The following is a 25,565-nucleotide window of genomic DNA, read 5'->3' as shown; positions in this document are numbered from 1 at the left end:
CGTCAGAGAGCAAGGGGCGCGAAGCAGCCTGACAAGCACGTGTCTGCGGGACCAATCTGATCTGAGTTCGAATGCCAGCACCGTCATGATGCCATCTGAAATGATGGTTACCTGAAAGATAGATACCTTTGTTTTCAGAATGACATGAACACACAGACACACAAAAATAAAAATAACATTACGTGATTAAAGTCATAAGATTAATCTCGCAATATTACGACATTAACCACGTACTACTACTACGACGACATTCATCGCATAACGGAGTGGCCTTGCGCGCCAGACTTCCACTCCTGCTGGATCCAAAACCCTGAGGACTATCCGTATTGTTTCCTGAGAAGTGTCAAAACCCCTTTGAACAGCACGTTGATGTCACCACCAAGAGACTTGCAGCCGACCACTACCGCACCAGACGTGTCTTCCAAGTCTGTGTGGTTCATTCTGAGGTACAGACCCAGTCGTTTACAAGTCTTTGGGATGTTGTGAAGTTGGTTCAGATAGAACTTCATTACCCAGAATGCTACAGTGTTGAATGAGCATGCGCTGTATGGACCAGGGGGAACCGGGTAAACAGAGTTTCCCCGCATGCTCACTCAACACTAGTGATGTTCGACTCCACTGATTTCCTTTCCGATCCGATACTGAATAATATTCAGGCTAGTGATACCGATATGTATGTGACTCCACCTAATCATAGCTTCCTCAAGAATACGAGGATGAGTAAATTGTTTGTTGTTTATTTATTTACTCTGAAAAAAAATACAATAAAAGATTCTTTAATTATTTGTGAACATTATTTATGAATTATTTAATTCCCAGGTATCTCACTGAAAAAAAATTATGGGACTACTCAGCACTGACTACTTAATCTTATTAGGTTCTATCTACAAACAATTATTATACTGGCAACTGCAAACTGAAATTGCTCGTAAAATATTTAAACAAATAATTCCACAATAATTGCACTGTTAAATTGACATCAATTATTAATTCACGTTATATATATTTATGAATTTAACAATTTAAGTTTGATTTAAAATAATAATACAATATTTGGTAGTGAAAAAATACATTTTAGTTACTTTTCACCTCAAATGACTTAAGTATCGATATTTTGGTCTGAGAATGGATTTTATAGAATCCAGATCTAGTATCGGAGGTATCAATATTTCAGGACCGATCCACACATCACTAGTAAATACGCCTCGTCTGCCTATAAAGGCTAAAGCGATACATCAACGTCCGTAAACTAATTATTATTTGTTGTTGATTGTTGATGGATTTCCTTATTTATAAAACCTATACCGAAGTACAGCTTAGCTCTACGTTGTTTATTTTGATGGAGGCAGCGCGGCGTCGGACTCTTTTACCGTATGAATCACATAATATTGCAAGAATAATCTTGTAATATTACGACTTATTCATTTTTTTAAATCCGTGGCCCTAATGCTCCCTAAAACAGATTGAGGTAAGGTATTTTTGAATGAGGCGAGGCAGTTATGGGTGTCATGCGATTGAAAAAAGGTTCCCAGTAGCTGAGTGAAACCCCCTAAAATCTCTGTCATTGAAGGTGTGGATGTATTTGAGGATGATTTGGATCAACTCATGTTCAAAACGGAGGCAGAGGCGCTGAGACAGGAGCCTCAGTGTATCCCTCAGCAACATGCATGATTGATGCATCCAAAGAAACACGACAGGATCAAAGGCGAGTGACAAAGGAATCCTCTGTAAACCGACCCGACGTGACCCCACTTCAACATTTCCTGGAGGGCCGAGTGATTCTCCAGGTTTGTCGTCAGCCAGGGGTCAGACTCAAAAGAGCTGGAAATCCCATTTCAGCCTCCAGCGCTTCTGATCCCCAACCAAAGCTGAAGTCTGCTGTCGGGATTGGGAATATCTCCCTGACAGCCGGGACTAGCCAGTGTGCCACTGCTGGAAATCCAGTTATCCGTGAAGGGAAGAGAAGAAGGGGGAGAGAGAGAGAGAGAGAGAGAGAGAGAGAGAGAGAGCAAGCTTTGTTTTCTCTAGTAATGTCATCACTCATGCTCTCTCCCCCCGTGGGTGTTGAGTTTATGTGACTATGTGTTGATGATGCAGTCGGACACCCAGTTCTCCTCCTCATCCGAGCATGGTCCCCTGTGTCAGGAGCCTTCATACAGTGTCATTTCAAATGCCACAAGTTCTGTTCATGAGCCTCAAAGCCATACAATAAGGACATGATGGCTGGGCTGCGCCTGTCAGTGAGGAAATCCCAAGTGTCTGAAGCCAGAACCAGTCATGACAATGGTCTCTGATTCTCCAGTGCAAGGTTATTGTAGTTTTGGATGTTTCATCGTTTTTAATTTACTTTTCAGTTTTTATTTTTTCAAATTCAGTTTGTTTGAATTAGTTTTTATAGTGGGTTGGCTAGTTTAAATGAGTCTGAGTTTTTTGAAATATGCCTCATTTCAGTTTAGTTTTTGTTACTTTTAATGTCAGTTTTATGTATTTGTTTTTTTTCTCATTCAACATGAGGTAATGGAAGAAGATTGAAGATTAAAATAGGTCAGAAAAATAGTAATAAAAACTCAACAAAAGATAGACGGTTGGAAATATGCCGCTTTTGCCGAACTACTATCATTGCGCTAGTCAGGTGGTCAGGCTGTTAACGTAAGTGACGCCATGGACATGACATGCCGCACCTGACTGACAGCTGTCGTAAAACCAGCCGAGTCAAAATCAATATGATTTTAAATCATCTGAAAATGCTTCTTTATGAAAAGACAAAAATTTTGCTATAGTGTGTTTTGATTCGGTTAGTAAAACAGATGCAGTTTAAATTAGTTTTGGTTTTATAAAGTTTGTTTTTATTTTTATGTCAGGCAAGAAAAACTCTTTACAATTCTAATTTTCATTTTTTTTTCATTAGGTGCAATAACTTTCTTTCAATGATGGCTCTTCTCACTTCATATCCACCACCATGTTTCCGCTGTGGCTTGGGAACATTTTAGAATCTCTAAGTTGGCACTGGAGATAAAAAGAGGATTTTAAGGTCCGGTATGACACTGTGGTTGAAATAAAATTACACAAACAATGGTGAACCCACATGCTCTTGCTGACACTCTACAGTATTAAGACTTTTAGGAACCTAGAGAACTGCCAAAAAGAACACTAGTTTAAGTGTCAGGCCAATGACTGAAGGTGAAATGAAGGTCAGCCAAATGGGACGTTCAGGATGAGCTCATTTGAAGTGAGACACGGGTCAAAAATGACATGAGGAAGTGGAACTCCAGTTGCTTCCCAATTATCTATTTTAATCAGAGGTTTCACTTGATAAAATAAATAAATTGATAAAAACAGTACAAATGGAATTCATTATGAATATTTGTATTTTATAAATTTGACACCAGAATGAAGTTGAATCTGTTCACATAAGTTTTCAACCCATCAGTGCGAGGTCATTTAACCTCTTCATCATGGATGTTTTGGTTATGACTTCACTCTATAATGAAAAATGTTTCCTACTTACCTGATTGTTGCGTGTTATTTGCATAAACTAGTAATTATTTTCTGTAATTCATTTATTAAAATGAGCATGTATAAGCCACAGCCCTTATTCTTATGTTTCAGACTTGGCAATATTTCACAAACTGATGGTAATTACTTTAATATAGTAATATATATATATAATATATAGTATAGTAATATACACCGTAAAAACCACTGTTTTTCTTATTGCTCTATATTTATGTTATCACATCCTTTAGTGAGCATTTGAAATATCATTCATCATTAATAGTTTAGTGGACATCAAGCGGCAGCAGTATTCAGTAACACGCTGGCACTTTTGCGCGAGCCAAGCGAGGAAGATAGTAGCCTGAGCTTGCACTAGTGACCGAGATACTAAAGTAGTCTGGAACAGACTGGAACGAACCATGAATAGATTAAATCTGAGTTATTGAGGGAGTAGACAGGAGCCATTGGCGAAGTGCTTACCAGCGATGCTAAGCTGTTCACAGTTTATCAGGATGCCATCACAATAACCCTTTAAATATTGGAAAAAATATTTACTTGTCTGAATTTTAAATTTGTTTGTCTAAAAAAACTCAGCATTTCCGTTACAATAGAATTACATCAAACTCAAGGTTTCTGCCTCTCTACTTGGCTCACAGTCTTTCAATATAAATAAGTTATGCTTTCTAACAAGACTGTACTTTTTTTTAGACTGTTTTTTTTTTTGAAGCTATGATAAAAAAATAGGCACAATTGTGACCATCCCCGATCATGGAACAGTTCATCGACACATGCCACATGATGAGTGCGACAATCGATGCAGCACTTTTATTCCAGCTGCACCTCCAGAGTGAAAAACATTTTTTTTATGATTTTACAGTCATGCCGGCAGCTGCCCAATCCGTATCTGCTTGGTGCGTCACTTCACGGCGGATTACTCCAATTCATGTGGTCATGCTGCAAAACAGTCATTTTTCCTCTTGTCTTTTTAATGGTCACGAACGTTCTCATGAGGTGATTTCACTTTTTTGTCAAAGGGGGAAGGCAAGATAATAGTTTCATCCTCTCCAGGGGGAAAACTCTGGACTTTCTTATGCTCCATCTTATCTGGATCAGCTGATTGATTTTGGCTGAAATAAAAGCCTGTGATGAGAGAAGAGGCAAAACAGAATAGGAACTGCTTTCTTTAATTACATCAAAGCGATGAATCACAAGTTTCACGGTTGGATTTTTCTGTTAGATTTGGTGCACAAGGTAAAATCTGTGATGAATTCTGCGGCGCGATCTATAGTCGCGGTCGCGCCGCAGATGGAGAAGTCGTTGGCGGCGCAGCTCTCGCGGTTCCATTTACATTTCCAGATGTGGAATTTCAGAGACCTGTGATCAACCTGCCTGACACATGCCAAGGACACAGATGAAAACAAACCTTCAGTTGTATAAATGTTTTGGCTATTTTATGAAGAGCTGTAATACTAGCAATCACACTGGACGGACACATTTATGATAGAATGACTTGGAAAAATACTGAAATGAAGCAGTGTATTTTAGTATTTTACGGAGCCAAAACATCCCCACAAATGATGTTAATTTCACTGCTGAAGTTTTGTGGAATTAATAGTGAAATGTGAGACTGGACTTGACTCAGCCCTGCGACTGTCATTGATGGGTTGTGTGGTGGCGGACGTGACACGCGCAGAGGTCACGCATCAGTGTGGGTCAGTGGTGTTAAGACCAGCAGTCCAGCAAATGAGATAACCAGGGTTTACAGATCTAGGTGGCTGTAGTGACGCAGAGCTTTACCCTGCCTAATGGATCCTGCCACCGCCGCTCAAACCGACCTCGCATCTGACCTGTGACCCCTGTGGACTTAATAGTAACCTTCACTTGTCGTCAAAGAGCTGGTGAAATGATACTGACTTCTAGTAATTTTGCAATATAACAATGCAGTACGGGCAAATAAGAGTGTCTGTCTAGTCAAACAGACCTGTTTTCACTTCAAAATGTGACTTTAAAAGGGCTCCGGAGCACCCCACCCCCAAAAGCTACAAATACAAACTGCTGTATTCTTGTTAAGAAAACCGCCAGCGGTGCTTACGGTGCTTTTTCTTATTTAAAATAACAATAACTGTGCTAGAAAACATTACATATGTCTTCAATAATTACTTTTTGCTGAACAAAACATTTAAAAACAGTCAAAACGGGTCTTTAAATCGTCTCCTGTCCCTTACTAAAGATGACCCATGTGTGTGGTGCGCGTTTATATGCGATATTATCCTTGTGTTTGTGTAGGTAAATTTGTACGTTTGTGTTTTTCAAGACCACAAATGACCTACAGGTGGCAATATAGCAACACCGGAGAGCCTCAGCTTCATCGCTTTTTTAAAAAAAAATCATTTTAGAATCAAGCTAAATCGCTGTTCGTTTGAAAATATAATATCATTTTTGTATGGCTTGAATTCCAAACAATTTGTTTCAACAGGTCAGATACAAAGCGCTTCATGGGAGAGAGAGAGAGAGAGCGAGAGAGATGCTGAAGGAGCATTAGTATTGATCCTCGGAGTGTCCCAGGTGGGCGGGGTGAGCACAGCTGTCAGCCTCAGACGGCTGTCCAGACTTGCGCAAGAGCTCTGGCGGCCGTCTCCCGTGGGTAGGGATGAGTTAACTTCTCCTGCACTAGGGGGGGAATTGTGTCCAACTGAAGCGACTGGAGGGCGAAAGAAAAAAAAACAATCATCCAGCGTTTTCAAACAGGTTGATTCTTGGCAGCAGCAGAGAGTGAGAGCTATGTAAAGAACGGTGCGCGTCGATAGTCCAGAAGATTCCTGCCGGGGTTTGCTTCCTCCGGGAGGAGCGTCGTGCCAAAGTTGTGGAGCTGCTCATTCATGCAAATTTCTAAAATCATAGGCGGTGCCTTTGGGCGACGGAGTCACGGCCGGAAAAGCAAACCCCCTCCTGGATCCTTCAAACACTGCGATGCTCGGACTCCCTGACAGAGTGACAAGAGAGCAACACGAACTTCCACATCTCCGCTGAAGCGTCTCGTCTGCGGGAACTGCGAGCAAGAGTGAGACTCCATGCGCTCATCCGCACTCTTCTGACCACCCCTTCCTTTTTCTGTCGGTTCAAAGCACACTTTTTTTTCCCGACTTTCCAAAGGACTAATAAGAGCGACCATGTCTGAGGACGACAGCGGCTCCAGCAACAGCCGTGTTTCGGAGGCGGAGGGCGGAAACGTCAGCGTCCTGCACTGGGAGCAAGTGCAGCGCCTGGACGCCATTCTGACCGAGACCATCCCCATCCACGGCCGTGGAAACTTCCCCACCCTGGAGATGCAGCCTCGGCAGATCGTCAAGGTGGTGCGCACTCGGATGGAGGAGAAACAGATCCGCGTCCGGGACGTCCGACTGAACGGTTCCGCAGCCAGCCACATCCTGCACGAAGACAGCGGACTGGGCTACAAGGACTTGGACTTGATCTTCTGCGCAGACTTAAAAGGGGAGAGCGCTTTTCAGACGGTGAAGGACATAGTGTTGGACTGCCTGCTGGACTTTTTACCCGACTGTGTGAATAAGGAGAAAATTACACCACTGACCTTAAAGGTAAGGAATATTAAGCCGCTAACCGATAGTAAAATGATGCCTTCAGTGCCTAAGAGGATTGAGATAAACCGATTTGGAATGGATCTGAAGCTCTGAAGCTGCTTGTGTGTTTTCTGTTTCTCTTTATTTGTCCTCTGATTCTCTCCCGATTTGTCTGGAGCAGGAGGCGTACGTGCAGAAGATGGTGAAGGTGTGTACGGACTCGGACCGCTGGAGCCTCATCTCCCTCTCCAACAACCGAGGCAAGAACGTGGAGCTCAAGTTCGTGGACTCTCTCCGCCGCCAGTTTGAGTTCAGCGTGGACTCCTTCCAGATCAAGCTGGACTCCTTGCTGCTCTTCTACGAGTGCTCTGAAAACCCCATGACGGAGACCTTCCACCCCACCATCGTGGGCGAGAGCGTGTACGGGGACTTCGGCCAGGCCCTGGACCACCTGCGCCACAAGGTCATTTGCACCAGAAACCCGGAAGAGATCCGCGGCGGCGGCTTGTTGAAGTACTGTCACCTGCTGGTGAGGGGCTTCCGGGCGGCCTCCGAGTCCGAGATGAAGTCCCTGCAGCGGTACATGTGCTCGCGCTTTTTCATCGACTTTCCCGACATCGGCGAGCAGCAGCGCAAGCTGGAGTCCTACCTCCAAAACCACTTTGTGGGCCTGGAGGACCGCAAGTATGACTATCTGATGACCTTGCACGGGGTGGTGAACGAGAGCACGGTGTGTCTGATGGGGCACGAGAGGCGGCAGACTTTGGGGCTCATCGCCATGTTGGCGGTGCGCGTCCTGGCCGAGCAGAACGTCATCCCCAATGTGGCCAACGTCACGTGCTACTACCAGCCGGCCCCTTACGTGGCAGACGGCAACTTCAGCAACTACTACATCGCGCAGGTCCAGCCGATGTTCGCCTGTCAGCAGCCGGCGTTCTCCACCTGGCTGCCCTGTAACTGAGCAAGGCCTGAGGATAGAAGAGCGGGAGTTTCATCTGTTTAAACAGGTCCGAGCGCCCTCAAACCTGCCTGGTATTTGACAGCCAGCAGGGAAAAAAAAAAAAAAAGCAGAGTCTTCTATTTAATGTTTTGCATCAAAGCTTGTGTTATGGTTCATACGTTGTGTATGAATGATAGGGTCACTTTGAGTGCATACTTTAATGTGAATGTGTCACATTTACGATCTGAATTCGACCTGGTGATGCTCAGGTGTGCGCAGGTGTGTGTGACGGATTGAAGAATTGAGCTGCTCTATCCAGAACTGAATAGCCGGCACCCTCACAGCGACTTCAGCCCACACACACACACACACGCTCAGACACACTGCTCTACGGTTGTTTACAGACCAAAGAATTTTTTTTTGGATTGTCTCAAACATGAAACCCAGTTTTTATGGGGGAAACATATTTTGTGAAACTGTGTCTTCAAGTGCCTACCGCCTCTCAGCGGGCGACAAAGGAAAACAAAGGAGGAGGCCAAATCATTGTGTGAATTCTCCCCACTCGTGTTTATAGTCGGGCACAACAGCACCCCAGAGGCTTGTGAATGTATCAGTGGAACCATGCACAGTCAGTGTTTGTGTACTTTAATTATTAAAAAGGTGGAAGCTACTGTTTTGAATATGTCTTGGGAAAGTAGCAGTCAAGGGATCCGAAACGAGTACTGTTTCCTCAAAATTGTCATCAGCAATTTATTATTCATTTTGTACCGTGGTGCTTCTTCTTCTTCTCAATGGAGGAAAAAACTGTTTACAAAAAAAAAAAAAAAAAAAAAAAAAGTACGGCAGAGGAAAGAGGACTAGTGTGCGTGCTTCCTTCTTGAAGGAAATTTGACGAGACACCTCAGATGATGAGAGTGTTTGCTCTAGCACTGGGGCAGGGAATTCCTCAGCTGCTGCTGAAGAGCTTGAACTTTGTCGGGTTCGCAGACACTTTTCAGAAACCGTCGTGCCAAACATCTTGGTAGGCCTGCTGATGGCGCTGGGCTTTAAAGAGGCCATGTGTCAGCGTGAGCAAGAGAGTGGATGTGGACGGCAGACAGGAAGAGGAGAGGATGTGAAGCGTGAATCTGGAGAGATGGGTGCAGCTGGTGATGGGGTTGTATCTCTTGATGCTTGACTGCCGGTGTGAAGGTCAGATGACAAATCAATGGGAAAGTACTGCAGCTTCATCTGTTGTTATTAAAGGCTTACTGTTTGACTTCATTTTCTATTACTGATCATGAACTGTACATACATGAATACACGCTTTCGCTTCAGCTTCATCAGCGGCCTCATCACACATTTGACCCCAAAGACCAGCAGAGGTTCGACGCTGCGGCGAAAAGAGAAAACCCTCCACTGATTCTCTTCCCATCTGCAAACAGCTCTGATTTGCTTGCGTCTTTTTTGACGATATCCTTCGGATTGTGCCAGCGATTTTATTTATACTCAGTGACCAGCTAGTTAACTCCAGTCCGCCTGTCGGTTAGTGATCGTGCCTAGAGATTGTGGGTTACTTGCGTCAGTCTTTTGTGTCACAAGCATTTTTTTTTTTAAATCGTGTAGAAAAATTCCGAAAAAAAAGTTCCTTGTCTTGTATGTATATTTTTATGATGGATATTTTTTATAAATATATCAGACACTGCAAGTGTTACGATGAGTCTGTGATCAGGCGTCCAATGAAATGTTCTCAATAGCTTTTTATTTTTTGCTGTTCTACTATGTGTCCAATGGGTCAAAAGGTTCAAGATGTTTTCAACAATAAAAGATCGGAAAAGTCAGAGTTCCGTGTCTTGTATTCTCTGTTCAACTGAATCATCATCAGAGAACGTTCTATCAGTGTTCGCTCTTGTTGATGCAGACACGACTAAGTCTTCCGGACTGAGAGCTATTAAACATTTACGACAAAACATTAACATCAAACAGCCAAATTGGAAACTGAAATCATCTGGAAGACTGAACAATATCCTTATAACAACTTCAAAATGACTAGACTGTGTTTCACTTCATTTTAAAAGCTTTAAAAGTCGGTGGTCCTCGCTCTGACATGAGAGACATCTCAGCTGCAACAGAAGAGACACACCATAAAGCCATATTTCCGTTGCATTCTCATGGTGGGAATTGCAATTGTAAAGTCATCAGTTGTGGATGTGATACTTGAAATTATGTTAGTATTTTCCCATTAAATATACACAATTAGCACCAAGAAGTGTTTCACAAAATTAAACAAAAGAAATTAAAAATATTCATAGATCAATACAAACCAAGTTAAATAAAAACTAACTTATTAAAAGGAAAAAAACACCTTTATTACTTCGACATTTGCCATTTCTAAATGCCTGTTTAGATATTTTGTTTTTCAAAAATATGCATCAACATTGTTAGGGACCAGAAAGAAAATGACTATTTTTCCATTCATTATCTTTATATATGAGTAAAATTTAAATGATATATTGTTCGTAAATACTGAAGTTCACATTGTTTAAATTCAAAATATTCCATGTTGAGGGCAGCCTGGGGGTAAAAACATCCTCGAGTCGTGACCTTTCGGTGCAGAGTTCAATGTCCTCCTACACTTGTGTGGCTTCACCCCAGACACTCTGGTTTCCTCCCACTGCCCAAACAAACATACAGAAGGACTCTAAATTGTGGGCGAGTGTTTGAGTGGTCTGGGGGCAACCGTTCCACATGAGTCTCTCTCACAAGTCTTGTGACTTATGCACTAATTCTTATTATTATATATATATTATTTGTATCTCAAGGTCAGAAAGCAGGAAGAAAATGAGAAGAAAAAACATCCAGGAAACTGAAAATGGGTATCTCAACTTCCTTAACATAACAATAACTGGCTAAACTTATGAAGTCCATGAAAAAGAGTCCTCTTATTTACTAGTTATGAACACAGACCATAGCACTAAACTGAAAAGACTCTTGCTTCTTTACAGACCAGAATTAGAATCATTAGATAGATAGATAGATAGATAGATAGATAGATAGATAGATAGATAGATAGATAGATAGATAGATAGATAGATAGATAGATAGAAAGATAAATACTTTATTAATCTCCTAAGAGAAATTCCCATTTCCAGCAGCGTGACATGTGGAAACATAAGAGCAAGTAACAAACAATAGTACAAATAAAGATAAGAAAAAGTCAAATAAACAAACAACAGTATGTGAACAGTATGTGAAATAAAGTGCATGTGTGTCTATGGTGTGAGTGTGTAGTGAGTCCAGAGTGTATTTGTCCATTTTATCATCCTCCCTGAAAGATGTTCAAGAGTCGAATGGTGTGAGGGAGGAATGATCTCCTCAGTCGGTCTGTGGAGCAGGACAATGACAGCAGTCTGTCGCTGAAACTGCTCCTCTCTCTGGAGATGGTGTTGTGCAGAGGATGACTAGGATTGTCAATGATGGACAGAAGCCTGTTCAATGTCTGTCGCTCTGCCACTGATGTTAGGCTGTCCAGCTCTGTGCCAACAACAGAGCCTGCCTTCATTACTGTATAATTCCACTTTCAGCTACTTTCCTACAACTGGCATGATAACAAAAAAGGCTGATGTTGCGTTTTCATTTCAAATTGCTTATTAAAAATGTGTACTGTACATTCTCTGTGGACCACAACTGGCCCCAGGGCCTGGCATTGGACACGCTCTGACAGAGTGAACTCTCTCTAATACATGAACCTCTGCGCTGACTGTTTAGATGGAGCTATTGTTTAGGTGTAACCTCAGTTCATTCTGTTCATGAGTTCATTAATGTGGGACCTTTTTTTAGAAGCCGCCCGGCTCTTGCCAGAAAGAGCAGGGCGAGAGAGCGACTTCTGTGGGACAAATATTATTGCATGCTAGTCAGATTCTCTCCGGCCCACCCGCCCCTCACAAACAGCCACACAAAAGAGCCATCAGCTGTGAGGCCCGCAGAGCTTCCTCCCGTCATGTGACTGAATGACAAGACTAAACCCAACAGATACGATCACCGCGTCATTCGCTCAGGCACATTTACGGCTTATTAATCAGCTCCATTTTGAAGGATGAGTGACAGAATGAGGCTAATCATATTGACACAGAACAAAGCGTGAAGAGGGACAGTTGCTCTCCCGGAGTTGAGGAGGGAAACTTTTCTCTCCTCCGGGAAGTCGATCATCATTTCAAGAAAATTCATCACTGTTCCTTGTTCCACTGAACCGGTCCAGCAGTGAGGCGGAGGACGGCACACGGGCGGTATCAGCCCTGGTGTGTCAGCTTTTCACAAAGGTGTCATGTTGTCTCCATGAAACCCAATCTAGTTGTAGTTTGCCAGGGCAAAGGCTGGGACTTAAGCCAGACTGGGATTAAGTTATTGAACAAGAGTGTCAGGCGGAAAAACAAGTTCTGACTTCCTGTCCAACAGAACACAGTCTGGATTCATCTTCACCCCCATCACGGTCAACGCCACGACTGTCCTTCACCTGGTTGCCTTCTTCACCAGAAGTCTTCAGCGTTGACATCGCAGAGAAGTTGAGAAATGCATTCTATCCTGAGAAGTTACAGCCACACGCTAAGGAGCAGCTCTTCCCTGAGTCTCTGTTAGATGAAAGGGCGCCGCCCACCAACTAGAACTGTATGTTTATAGTGTGCTGTGCAATGCTTTAAAAAAACAGATCAGAAAACAAATCATGTTGCTGAAGGCTATGAACCTGCATATTTTACTTAATATTGGATATATATTTCTCAGAAGGCTAGTGTCAAGATGGCTGTCCACCTACACGGCTGAAAACAGCGGTGCATTTTGTTGCTCTTCTGTCTCCATGACAGGACAACTTGACTCAATGACCCAGACCAGAAGAGTCTTCATGATGTGCCTACTATGCTCGCACAAGCCATGCTAGCACAGGCTACGCCAGCACAGGCTATGCTAGAACAGCAATCTAGTAAATCCTGGTTGGCTGTGCTGTACTGACAACTATATGCCACACATTTATTAATTTTTAATTGGAGACATTGTCATACGACATAAATCTTATCTTCCAATACTGACACATTGATCAACACCTCCACCAAGCCACTCATTCACGCTAACATTGTGGATGTTTTTAAAACAATATTTTGTCTAAACATTACATTTATTTTTCATTTCAAAGCCTTTTTCAGCTATTGAAATATCATTGATTGCAACAACGTCAGTTGGACAGCAGGTGGCAGTAGCAGGGCAAAACCCCTATAACACACACAGCTTGCTAAGACATGAATTTACCCAGCAGTGAAGCCACGTAAGTGAAATTCAAAATGATAATGTAGCACTGACTTACACAAAAGACCAGTTCTTTATGGAGCTTTTGGGCATGAATTAAACGCAAGAACGCAATGAGACTCAACAGCTCAACGCTTATTTGCTTTTGCCTTAGTCATGCCTGAGAGCCAATGATACTGCTGGGTCAAATCTGCAGAACACTGTTAGCATCATAAGACCTGTGCTTGCTGGGGTAAAATGAACTAATGTATTTTTAAACGGTCGCTGGGATTAACAGTATAAAGAAAGTCTTGAGAGGCTCCGGCCAGCATGCGGTGATGGCAGCAGCCACAAACCATTAGAAAGCGCTTTACTGCAAGACAAAACTATCACAGGGATCCCGACATCACACACGCAGGAGGGCAGTGGCTGCGTTTAAAAACGAAATCCACACCAGGGAAGTGGTGGACGTCTTCGCAGGCGACCTTTCATTTCCAGCCACAACAGCCAGTTCACCGTGCCAGTGTCAGCAGTAAAACTAATACTTCTATGATAGATTATGTTGCTTCAACAATTACTCAGTCACACTTCTGCTGCTTTTATGTTATTACATACACACAGGAACAGACGGCCAAAGTAGCTGGGGAACACATTCAGCAGCCACAGAGCAGATGTTGCCCGGAGGACTGACGGGAAGCCAGGACAACCCCAACTAAGCGAGTGTCCAAGGCGCTACAACTTTATACACAGGCAAGTGTCACGGTTGTGACACTGTGGCTTGGGTCAAGACAACAGTAAAGGTATTACGATCCATCTCATCGTGATACCTCCACTTGCCTCTCCAGCGTGACTCATGGCTCAACCCTTGAGTTGGCTCCTCAGATGCACTGAACTCACTGACTGTATTCTCTAAATTAAAGCAGCAAGACCTTTCATTTGGTGGTCCTCTCTGTCTTGTTGCATTTTTCAGATGGGGGAAAAGACTTGTTCTCTTTGCGACTTTGTTCCCACGACACATTTCTGGATGAGTTTGGCGGGACTTTTTTCGCACGATGAGGTAGTGTTTGGAGGCAAAGGTGAAGTGTCTGAGACAATCACTGAATGATAGAACAGCAGCAGCGAAAGGAGCTTATGAAGACAGGACACAGACCTCCACTGTCATAGCTTGGGAGTCATGTGCAAGGCTAAGAAACAATGTCCCTGAATGGCAACTCAAACGCCATATGTCATGGTACAATGGCTGCTTGTGCTCTGGTAACTTGTCAACATGGAAAATCATTTAATGGGTGAAGTAGCTGTGCATGTGACGTCCGAGGCATTTTTATGATGATGAACAGCCGTTGACAAGGAAATCTATTTGCACCATATGCTCTCCTTCACGGCTAACAACATGATACACAGCGCAGGCACCAGCCATTTTGTCCCTCATTACAGTACTCATTTATTTTCTTGTGCTTTTCTCGTAACACTCTGATCCAACTGTGAAGCGGGAGGCAGTTGCGTGTCCAACCACTGAATTAGCATAAGGCAGTGAATTAAAAAAGGCCTGCTAACAAAGGCCAAATGACAGTAAAACAAAATTAAGTCAAGCCTTTGGACATTAGATCTCGCGGCATTGTCGACACTAGCAGGAGCAGTTGTCGTTTTGTACTCTGAAATGTCCTAATTTTGAGTTTAAAAAAAGAAATGAAGAATATATATTCTGTTAGGGGGATATTTGGATATTTTATAGCTGGGTTAAGAAGTCACAAGGACAGATTAACAGGTACACACACACACGTTTGTATCTCTATCCTACTGAGGACCTCCCATTGCCATAGACACACATAGATTTTTCATCAAAAATACTGATATATTGATATATTTTTGGAGCTGCTTATCAAAACAAATTCACTGCTAACACTCCTCAGACACACAATTATCTTAAAGGATAATCATCTTCACTTTAGACTGAAACACGTTCACGTCGTTTTTGTATTGTGTTTCTCTGTGTTTATTGGAAAATATCTTTTAAACGCAGGAGCTCTTTCACTAGAGTCTAATGTCATGACCCAGGAACTTATTCATGAGTGAGAATCTTTGTATCTTCGTAACAGAAGATGTAGACATGGAAGCGAATCTTCATTCTAAGAGCAAAGGTTTTCCGGGCCAAACATCTCTGGTGGTTACGTGGTTGATCAGAACCGGGATTCTAACACTTTTTGGAAAAGTGAAGTATCACACTCATAGCAGTTGTACAGGATACTTTTTTCATGGGTTGCCAAAATCCTTGCTCACCCATTCATGCATCACTGTCTAGAGACAGAACAAGCCTATTAGTCTTCCCTTTGTATTCTGATAGTCGACAATGCCGAGGCACAGATTCAATTAAAAGAGACACAATGTGTTGAAGCAATCCTCAATTTTTTGGTTGTTTTAAAGCCTTTGCAGTTCAGGCCATCAGCCCATTGTTGCGGCAGTGTTTTCATACTTAGTTACTGAAGATAGTTGGAAGTGAAGGTGCCACGTCTTAGGTACATTAGTTGGTGATAGTTTATGATTCAATACAAATGTTTGGAGTGCGATTCCAGGGTTTCCAGCGTCGAGTCTACCATAGTCTTCCCACCTCAGTAGAAAACTGTCATAGTCCGCCACAGGTGATAATCCAAGGCATCTGCGATTCTTTTTTTTTTTTTGTTTTTTTTTGTGCAAATTCAGCAGTGTCAGCAACCATAACAACTATTTAATCAGTATTCTTAAAAAGATGTTTATCTTTGAGGTTCAGCACTTAATACAACGCGCGATCCTCGAAAAGTTGGAAGGCATTTAAAGATATTGGTACTTAGCCCTTTCAAAAACAATATTCTGGCTGGCAAAACCAAAGTGACATTGATTTGTGATGATGCTGTCAACACTTACTTTGTATTCACAACAAAAGCCCTCGGTTAGTCGCTCCGTAAGGACGAGGCTCATTAGCGGTTAGCGCTCAAGAGCATACCTTGAGTTAAGAACCGCACCAAAGGGCCTTCAATCTCGCCGCCTTCGTGTGAGCGTCAAACAGAAACAAAAATCCCTCTTAATTCGGCGAGATTTCATTTCCAACGTTTAGCAGACTTGTGAAACTCTGCCACACGTGACAGCTCCCTGGAAAAGACCGAGCGCTCAGCAGTAAATCCATGTCGAATCCTAATTATCTGTTTACCTTCCACAGCAGCTGAGACACTTTTCATTCATCCTCCAGCTCGTCCCTGTTGGTCGTCTCGCAGCCCCACGTCTCTCTAATGGCTTTTCCACAGCGAGGAACTGGACGGTGGCCGGCTACTGGAGATTTCTTTTTGTTTTTCCTCTCTATTGCCTATTCTGCACAGACTTTCCAGGCAAATGTTTTCTTTTGTTATTGAAGGAGTGTGGTGGCTCGACTAAACCAAGAACCCTTTGACCACAGTGGCTCTCAGTTGGCAGGCTGCGCATGTTTAATAAAGGTTAACAGAAGTATAATTACATGAGTGCACCAATTTCTAATGTACTTCCTCCCAAATGTATTTATTTATTTTAGCCATGCTATTTTTATACATAACTGAAGATGTCTTCCTCCTGGGTGGACAACCATCACCAACTCAAGTCTGCTAAATGGATCACATTTTATTCCAGTCATTGAGACCTTTTTAGCAGAATTCCCATTGGCAGCTCACATTTCTGTGACTCAAAAAACAACAAACATAGAAACAAAAATTTCTAGATTTTTTTGCTACTGATTTCAAACGGAAATCCAGAACTCAAACACCCCCGAAAAAAGTCGGAATGTGCGCGGACCGATCAGCTGACCCACGACGCGCTTTGTTATTATGTATAACGCAGCCTCTGTATGCAGACGTGTCCCGTTAGCTACATTTACTGACTGTTTTTCCTTCATATTGAGGTGTAAAACCTTTCCTGTCTCCGCACTGGACCGTGGTAGAGTGTCACAGGGGAGGTGCTCGCTCTCCACACCTCCGAGGCTGGAGCTCCAGGGTTTGATGTCCTGTTGTGGGCTGGAGCTGGGACAGGGATGAGGCGAGTCTGGGACAGAGCGTGACTTGGTTTATGACTTTGTCACAGCCAAACTGCACAGAAGCGCACATTCAGAGCTGGACACGCACCGGGCACCTCTTCACTTCTGGAGAGACGTCACTCACTCGGCAACCCCTCCCACATGCAGCGGCCACACACATAGAGGAACAGCGCACCTGCAGCAGACACTCTACATTCACTCCTACAAAAGACTATTTTAAGGCTTGGAACACATTATTTCTTTTTCCATTCATTGTAATGGGAAAAATCGATCTGGACCATCTGGATCGAATTGTGGTTGAGAACCGAGGTACCACTGTATAGTATTGTATAGCATTGTGTTTCATTAAAAATCATTTTGCGCTTTTCTTCTGAGCATTTTTAGCCTTTCTTTGACAAACTGTTCTTCTTAACATGTTATTTTTATCCTATACAATGAATTGGTCCATCCATCCATCCACACATTCACCCATCCATCCATACAACCATCCATCATTCAGCCATCCATTCCTGCTTCTGAGCAATGAGACAAAATATTGGCATTTTATTTCTATTATTATTTTTTTTTAATTACATTGCTGTGTGTGGTATCCACTGTGGCACATCACCCCCACATGTCATGTAATGATGTTGACTGCCAGGAAAGATGATGTGAGGCAGTGGTTGAGGTGAAGAGTGCCCTTGAGGGGCAACGTGTGTCATCCTGAAGTTATTATTTTCAGTCTAGATATTAAAATAGGCAGTTACAACAGCACGGTGAGTCACCAAAGAATATGCAGCGTTGGAGAGGCTCTTGCCCACACACAGCTCAGAACCATCTGACTGACTTCCACTGGTCGCGCTTTGGTGAATCGGATTTTGTGGAGGGATGAGTCACCCATGAGCACCTCAGGAGGACCCTCATGATTGGGAATGAAAAGAGGACTGAAAAAATATAACCATGAAATAGAACTGATTTTTTTTTGTCAGTATAGTTTTATTATTTTTTATTTATGAAAATAAAATAAAAAAAAATTAATTAATAATAAAAAATACACAAATAAAAGAAAATTCCAGAATGGTCTTGCTGTGGGTGTAAAGTTTTCAGTTGCAATCTAATAATTTGATTATAATAATTATAATTCATAAAAATACTTAAGCTCAATGAAATTTTAAAAGATTCTGTGGTTATGTGAAATTTAACCCCCTATAAGGAGAGGAAACACACGTCTGTTGCGTTACTAAGGCTAATAAAGGTTAAGATGTGTAGCCAAACAATGGAGAAATGATGAGAATGAATATATGATACTGTTTTGATGTGTCTCATGGTGAGTGGGCGGAGACTGTCAGGGGCGTCACGTGGCTGCACATCTGGTCAAGCGGCCGATGGACTGCACTAAAGACACATTTTGTTTTTCTTCCCTGCTGACCTTTCCAAAGGAGCGAAGCCCTGAAAGTACTCAATCAGAGCACGGCCTGCAAAAGTCATCCGTGATTCTGTCATAAAGAGCCGACGGTGGACGACTGATCGGGACCATGTCGGGCACTTCCCTGGAAAATTACTAGTTCAAAGAAGCACGTGTTGGTGCAAGATGAGCCGCCACTCTGTCGCATTAATAGCGCCTTGTTCAGGCTTTTGCCGTCTCGCACTTAGCGCTCCTTTCATACTGTGAAATCAAATTTCTCCAAGGGGACGATGAGTTCTGCTATCTCCTGTCAAAGGCGAGATCATGTGCCGACTTCTTAACTGGCACTGTTGAATACACCTAGTGTATGAGGTTACATTACAAGAACAACGTGTTCTCTGCGCTTTTATTGACCAATTGGTGAGTTCGATTCATGAAAGGGCACTTGTTTGTTCTGAAAAGGATCTGATACGTCTTTCTTTATGGAGGAAATGTAAAATATATGTGAAATAAAAACCATTTTAACAAGTATTTTGTAATGTAGGCCAGATTTCAAACCGGTCTGTGAATACCTGCTCTGTCTGGACACAAGACGCTGCACAGACTTGGATCATTGGGCAGCTCTGCTGTTGCTAATGATTTATTGTGAAAAGACGGCTATGCCGACAGATGAGAGCTCTCAGGTCATGTGGTCGGTGTTTGAGAGAAGATTCAAAGACGAGGCGAGTTGGAGGGTCAAGTGATTGGGGTGGGAAGGTGACTGAGGACGGAGATGGAAAGGTGATCCGCTCGTCTCGGAGATTAGGGTCACTGAGACGAGCGGGTTTATCTTATATAAGTCTATAAACCTGCAGGATGGACTCGGCTCCCCACTCAGCAGTGACAATGTCCAGCTCCTGTAAATGAACAATGGTTTGTCAGAATGTGTTTACAAGTCCTGTTATTCCACTGTAATGATACTATAATAGTTTATCTTGCGGAGGAAAAGAATGAAGGTCAGTAGAAGCACGACGCTGAGATGAGAGAGAGGAGGGAGGAAGCGTGAAGATGAGGGACATGAACACAGCTGAGTTCAAGGCATACAGAGTTGTGGAGGGAGGCGAAGAGGAGAGTGCAGGCATGGTGGAATGAGTGGAGATAGATGATCCGTGGCAGACGAGTAGCAGGACGGAAGGAAAGCTTTATCGGTGAGTAGGACTGTAAGAAAATATAGATACACCCAAATATCATGATCGATATTTAATGACTAAATACTTGGATATGTTTGTGTTTTTGAGATGCATTCAGGGTCATGGCAAACAGTCAATCGACTTTCCCTTTCAGCTTAAAAAGATAACATGTTAAGCACTTAATACAATGAGCAATCTTCGAAAGTTGGAAGACATTTAATGATTTTCGTACTTGGCTCTTTCAAAACGACATTCTGGCTGGCAAAACCAAAGAGACATTGATTTGTGACGATGCTGTCAACACTTACTTTGTTTGTATTCATAACAAAAGCCCTCGGTTAGTCGCTCCATAAGGACGACGCTGATTAGCGGTTAGCGCTCAAGAGCATACCTTGAGTTAAGAACCGCACCAAAGGGCCTTCAATCTCGCCGCCTTCGTCTGAGAGAGAGTGATAGAAAAAAAAAATCCCTCTTAATTCAGGCGAGATTTCATTTCCAACGTTTAGGAGACTTGTGAAACTCTGCCACACGTGACAGATGTACACAGCTCTTGCTAACAAATCTAATTCTTATTATTGTATTATTATTATTATGATAATGTCAGCATATGCACAGTAACACAATATATCGGGATATATTGCATCATCACTCATGTATCGGGATTCGTATCGTATCGATTCCTGCCCTAGTGGTGAAGTGGGAAGACAACCAGTGAGCCATGGAAGTGGTAAAGGAGGACATGAGTGCAAGTCGCTCGATGTGCAAGGTATGTTAAGGTGGTGGTGGATGACTGGCTGTGACAATGCTAAAGAAAGAAGAAGCTGTTGAGTTGGTTTGTACCGATTGGTGATGCCGTGCAACTCTAAAAGTGATGGATGTTATATTACCATGGTGTAGTCGATGTGTTTGTCAGCTGTGTTGAGAGACAGAAATCCTGAAAGAACCAGATCAAATACACTTGAGTAGAACAGGAAACCAAGTAGACATGAAACTTTCTGCACTTTATTCCATATTTTACAATGAAAGAAAATTATTGTCAGAGTTTTGCGTGTATGGCTTTCTTTTAAATACAAAACTTAAACATGATCCTAAATGACCAAATGATCTGACAGTGATTTTGTGGTTGGTCCATCATGATGCAAAGCTATTTGCACAGAAGCCCATGTGTTTCCAGCGTGGTGCGGTCGTGATGAGCAGACAGAAGCCATTTCATGCCTCTCATGTGAAGCAGGTGTGGGGCAGCTTATGCTAACCACTGTTGACAAGTGAGAAGCCAATATCTCCCTGTGAAAACAAACAACAACTTTGTTTCAACTCAAGGAGGGAGACCACGACCGTTATGTTTCCTTCCTGCTGAACTATTGACCTTCAATTGCCTTTAAAAAAAATACAAAAAAATAATGAAAGACGTTTGAATAAGCTTTGGTGCAGTGGATACGTGGAACCTTCACAGACACAGCAGAAATTGGGAGATTGTGAGCCAAATAGATGAGGGATTATTTTCTATAGAAAGGAACCTAAAATGTGCTTGTTATTTTCTCTCATAGCATCTTAAAGTCGTTGTCTGCTTGCTCTAGTTTTGTGAGCAACAATAAGTATGGCTTTTGAGCTGTTGTGACGATATTTCTAAATGATCAGCTCCACCAGTGGTGTTTCATCTCATGAGGCAGGGATATGATCAGCCGGCTAAAAATAAAAATAAAAATAAAAATAAAAATAAAAATAAAAATAAAAATAAAAATAAAAATAAAAATAAAAATAATCCAGGGTAAGTACAGTGGTGACAGTAACTGGTCAACAAAAAATAAATTTTGAGATAAAATATAAAAAAAAATATATAATTTTTTTAAATTGATTAACGTTGTAGTTGTGTTAGAGTATTCCATCGTCCATCAAATTAATTAAAGGATATTCGTCTGTGCAGCACCGATCATCGTCCTTATGAGAAAATGACTGTCAGGATTTTATGAAAGAAAGTGCTGCAGTAACTCTTAGCTAACTTCTGGGTCACCAGTAACACACCACTTCAATGAATATAAGGATTTCCTTTGGCCTCTGGCCAGTTTCCAAAGACGTAAAGTCACTGCCTGTCTTCATAGCAAGGATCAAAATGGAGACCAGTGAATATGCACGTGGTATGTTCTCATCCTTTTCTAAGTGTCTGACTGAAGTCTGATCTATTTCAAATGTACTCACCGAAGTAAAACATGTAGATGAGGATTGCAGTAGTTTATGAACCTCACCAGAGCTCTGGATTGGGCGACTAATGGTGTGTGGTATGAACTAGAAAAGGACCCGTTTGCATTGTGATTGGACCAGGATTATGTAAACCTTGAAATGAGCAGCATGAGAGTAACGTGATTCCTTTGCTGTGTGGACGTTTCCAGTGGTGTGGGGACGACATGATGGTGATATTATATCGCTTGCCCTTGGGCCGTCTTGGGTTTTCCTCATTTAAAGTCAGATCATGGAAAAGATGAACAAACTGGATGTTCTAAGAGAAGAAGTTTTGCTTTTTTTAAAAAAAGAAAAAAAGATATTTTCAGGCAGAAATAATGGAGGAGGAGAGAGCTGTGGACTAAAGAAGAACAGCTGTGAGAGGAGGATGTGCTTATCTTATCATCTCACAAAGAAAACACAACCGTTCTAAACAGACTGAAAACACTCCATTGACCTGTCCCCATCTTGTCGTCCATATGAGGAAACATCTAACCATTCTCATGTCCATCACTGTTGCCTGCCACCAGCATTGCGAATGATCAGATGCACATTTCCATTTACAACGTGAATCTGAGCGATTGCCATCAGGCCGCGCCGCCACCTTCAATATCATCCCCCCGGCAGACAAATAAAACCATTTTAGGCTTGTTCACCAGTCGCTGAGGTAATGGGACCCAGATGGCGGCGCTGATATAAAACCGGAGTCATTTCATACGTCATTGAAAGCGCCTGCCTCGGACGTGAAAGCAAAACCGGAGATATGACTCTGTCCTGTGTCTTCCGCATGATTCTCATAAAATGTGTATCATTTCCCTAAAAAGAAACTTCATTACTTTCCAATTAAATGTGATCGTGGGTGGGAGGGGGGTACGTGTCTGACAGGTGAGATTCGCTCTGGAACTGGATCAGGTTGCTGGAGCGGGACGTGATTAATAAAGTTAAAAGGCGTCATTACACGGTGGCACACGATATGTTTGCGAGTGGGGAGATATGAGCATCGCGCGTTTGTTTTCATTGCTTTCCTCCTGGTGTTTAATAGTGGCATTTCACACTACGCTCTCTGTGTTTTATATATATAAAGTGTTCAGTCATTGCCTCTGCTCAGGAGGTCAAGTGATGGCTGCTGTTCATTCTGTGGAACCAGGACAAAGAAGTGACCATTACATTTTGGTGGTGGAATATGAATCCAGGCGTCTTTTCACTCACACCTGCTGTCCCGAAAAAAATAAAAACTGACGGCAAAAATATTGGGTTTAAATATTGAAGAACCTGTCAATGCTCTCCACTGTCACAATATTTGAGTGTCTGATACTGTATTGATATTTTTTACCTAATAAACTACACTTGCAAATATTTCCTGTAAATTCCGGGCTATAGAGTGCACTGGAGCATTAGCCACCCACTAAATTTAAGAAGGAAAATAGCTCTTGTTCATACACGAGCCGCTCCGGTCTGTAAGCTGCGGGTGAAGTGTTACTGTGGTGCTTAGAGATGCATGAGGATCACTTCAAACTAGTTTTGAAAACAGGCTCCAGCCTGGAGACTGACTCACGAAGCAAACTCTGCAGTGTTCTGAACCTCGAATCATGAACTTGTCACATCTTTTATTCACATTAAAGCGTTCAAAATGCGCTGTTTACGTTCGCGTGTCCGAAGTTCCGACAATAGCCCTTTATCACATCACCAGTGATAAAGGGCTACAATTCTGCCTCCCACATTCTGCTACATTGATTTTTCTCTTGCTTTGTTTATGTAGCCTGAGGCATTGCCCATACGGACAGACGGACGGACAGACAGACAGACAGACAGACAGTAGGACAGACAGACAGACAGACAGACGGACGGACGGACAGACGGACAGACGGACAGACAGACGGACGGACGGACGGATGGACGGACGGACGGACAGACAGATGGACAGATAGATACAGGTGCACATACACACCACACTCACCAAATCTGTTGAAGATGGATTCCAATGTTGTAGAAGTCACTTGTCAAGGAAATGTCTAGCTCAGTAAATAACACCCAAGAAGGTTGTCGGGATGAATCCCTGAGGGTAGAACTTTTCAAGTTGAAACAAGTAAAAGTCAAGTGTACATCTACCACTGACACTATGGAATGAGATCAATAGCGATTCACTGGGAGCTGGACAACCTAGCTGCAGCTGTAGCTTGAGCGCGTGGAACTCTTTCAGTCAGTGGAAACTCAGCTTCCCATCATCCTCCCTGCTCACATAACTCCTCTTCATTTCCTCCTTGAGATCATCCATGAACTTCAATGGTTTTCTTTCTCTCTTTCTTTTATATGCTGAATCCATTTCTAACAATCTTCATTCATCATGTTCCCATGTGTCCAAACCAGCTGAGTCTGACCTCCCTCTAGAGCTATAAAAAAATCTGAAAAACTGCCCTATTTTAATACTTATCAAACAAAAACATTGTCCTGTGAGGCTTTTTCAAATGAAGTCAGATACCGTGGTGCTGGAATGCATTGTGTCTGTGGTACACTGTTATCCAGTGTACACAGAACGAGACGAAGCAAGAAAAGAGGGGTTAAAATAAGTACGCAAAAATTATTTCTGAGCACATGTTGAAAAAAAAAATGTTTCCCTTAGTGTGTGTGCTCAGCTGAGCCCGAGGAAACAGCGAGCCGAGTCATGTCGAAAGTTCCAAAATACACCAACCAAAGCTGGCTTATTTATGTGATGGATCAAGTTTGTTTTGACTCTCAAATGTTGGAAAATATGTCACAAGAGCGTTTTCCTATGTAGCTGGCCACTTAACAGATAATGGTTTGGCGCCTTTCATGTACAGGGTGAATTTGCATTCAAGAAAAAAAGACTCTCTCAAAGCCGGCTGATGGAGACACATGCTCTCCACATGGATCCCAGCAAACCAGAAGCGGACAACAAGAAGGGCTCGGTTTTAACTTGGAGCATTTTGTTCTGAGTATTTAGAGCAGTAATTAGCCACTGGCTTTTGTTTTTCTTAATTAAGACTCTTTGCTCATGCGATCTGTGGTTATCGATCAATGACTCACTCAAGTCTCACTCAGTTTGCAGCTTGAAACTTTTATTTCTAGTTTTTCACAAGGTCTTTATGCAGGATAATCCAAAAATAGCAGGGAAACTCACAAAACTGTTCACAGTCTGTGACCAGTTGAAATGCAATATGGTTTTCCAGAGGCTCAACAAAGAGACGTGGTTTACATGGTGTCACTCACCCTTCTTTATGTTTCAGGAAGGCTTGAGCTTTCACAGCTTCTCTTTACAGCCACAAACGTCTTTACTTTAAGGTGGTTTACTTGTTCGGCCAACACAATCCTGCAGCAGAGGGCAAGTCACAGTCAACAGAAGCGAGTCATTCCTAGCTTTACTCAGGTTTTAGCTTGTGGGCTCCGAGCCCAGAATCTTACCTACCACGTGGAGAACATCCAAATTCCGTCCATAAATTGATTCTGGTCCATCACTCGACACTTTTTCTTACTATTATTA

The 25,565-nt window shown here is 42.5% G+C and overlaps 1 protein-coding gene across 2 annotated transcripts; it reads left to right on the top strand.

Moving 5' to 3' along the window:
• Nucleotides 1–6,112: 6,112 nt before the first annotated feature.
• Nucleotides 6,113–9,985, top strand: tent5aa (terminal nucleotidyltransferase 5Aa). Of its 2 annotated transcripts, XM_053880902.1 has the most exons (3): nucleotides 6,113–6,556; nucleotides 6,649–7,091; nucleotides 7,255–9,985. In XM_053880902.1, exons 2-3 carry the CDS (start codon nucleotides 6,666–6,668, stop codon nucleotides 8,032–8,034), a joined length of 1,206 nt encoding a protein of 401 aa, XP_053736877.1. In that variant the 5' UTR covers nucleotides 6,113–6,556; nucleotides 6,649–6,665; the 3' UTR covers nucleotides 8,035–9,985. The 2 variants fall into 2 exon arrangements, with proteins under 2 accessions (XP_053736877.1, XP_053736875.1); XM_053880900.1 differs by having other exon boundaries at nucleotides 6,113–7,091.
• Nucleotides 9,986–25,565: the final 15,580 nt, after the last annotated feature.

This window comes from Synchiropus splendidus, chromosome 12 (assembly GCF_027744825.2).
Source record: "Synchiropus splendidus isolate RoL2022-P1 chromosome 12, RoL_Sspl_1.0, whole genome shotgun sequence".
Lineage (NCBI taxonomy): Eukaryota > Metazoa > Chordata > Actinopteri > Syngnathiformes > Callionymidae > Synchiropus > Synchiropus splendidus.
The sequence above is the reverse complement of the archived record's forward strand: the minus strand, read 5'-3'. Positions and strand labels throughout refer to the sequence as shown.

Coding starts and splice junctions, on each gene's coding strand:
- tent5aa (XM_053880902.1), top strand. CDS start 6,666: ATGTCTGAGGACGACAGCGGCTCCAGCAACAGCCGTGTTTCGGAGGCG. Junction 7,092..7,254: donor TTACACCACTGACCTTAAAG/GTAAGGAATATT, acceptor TGTCTGGAGCAG/GAGGCGTACGTGCAGAAGAT.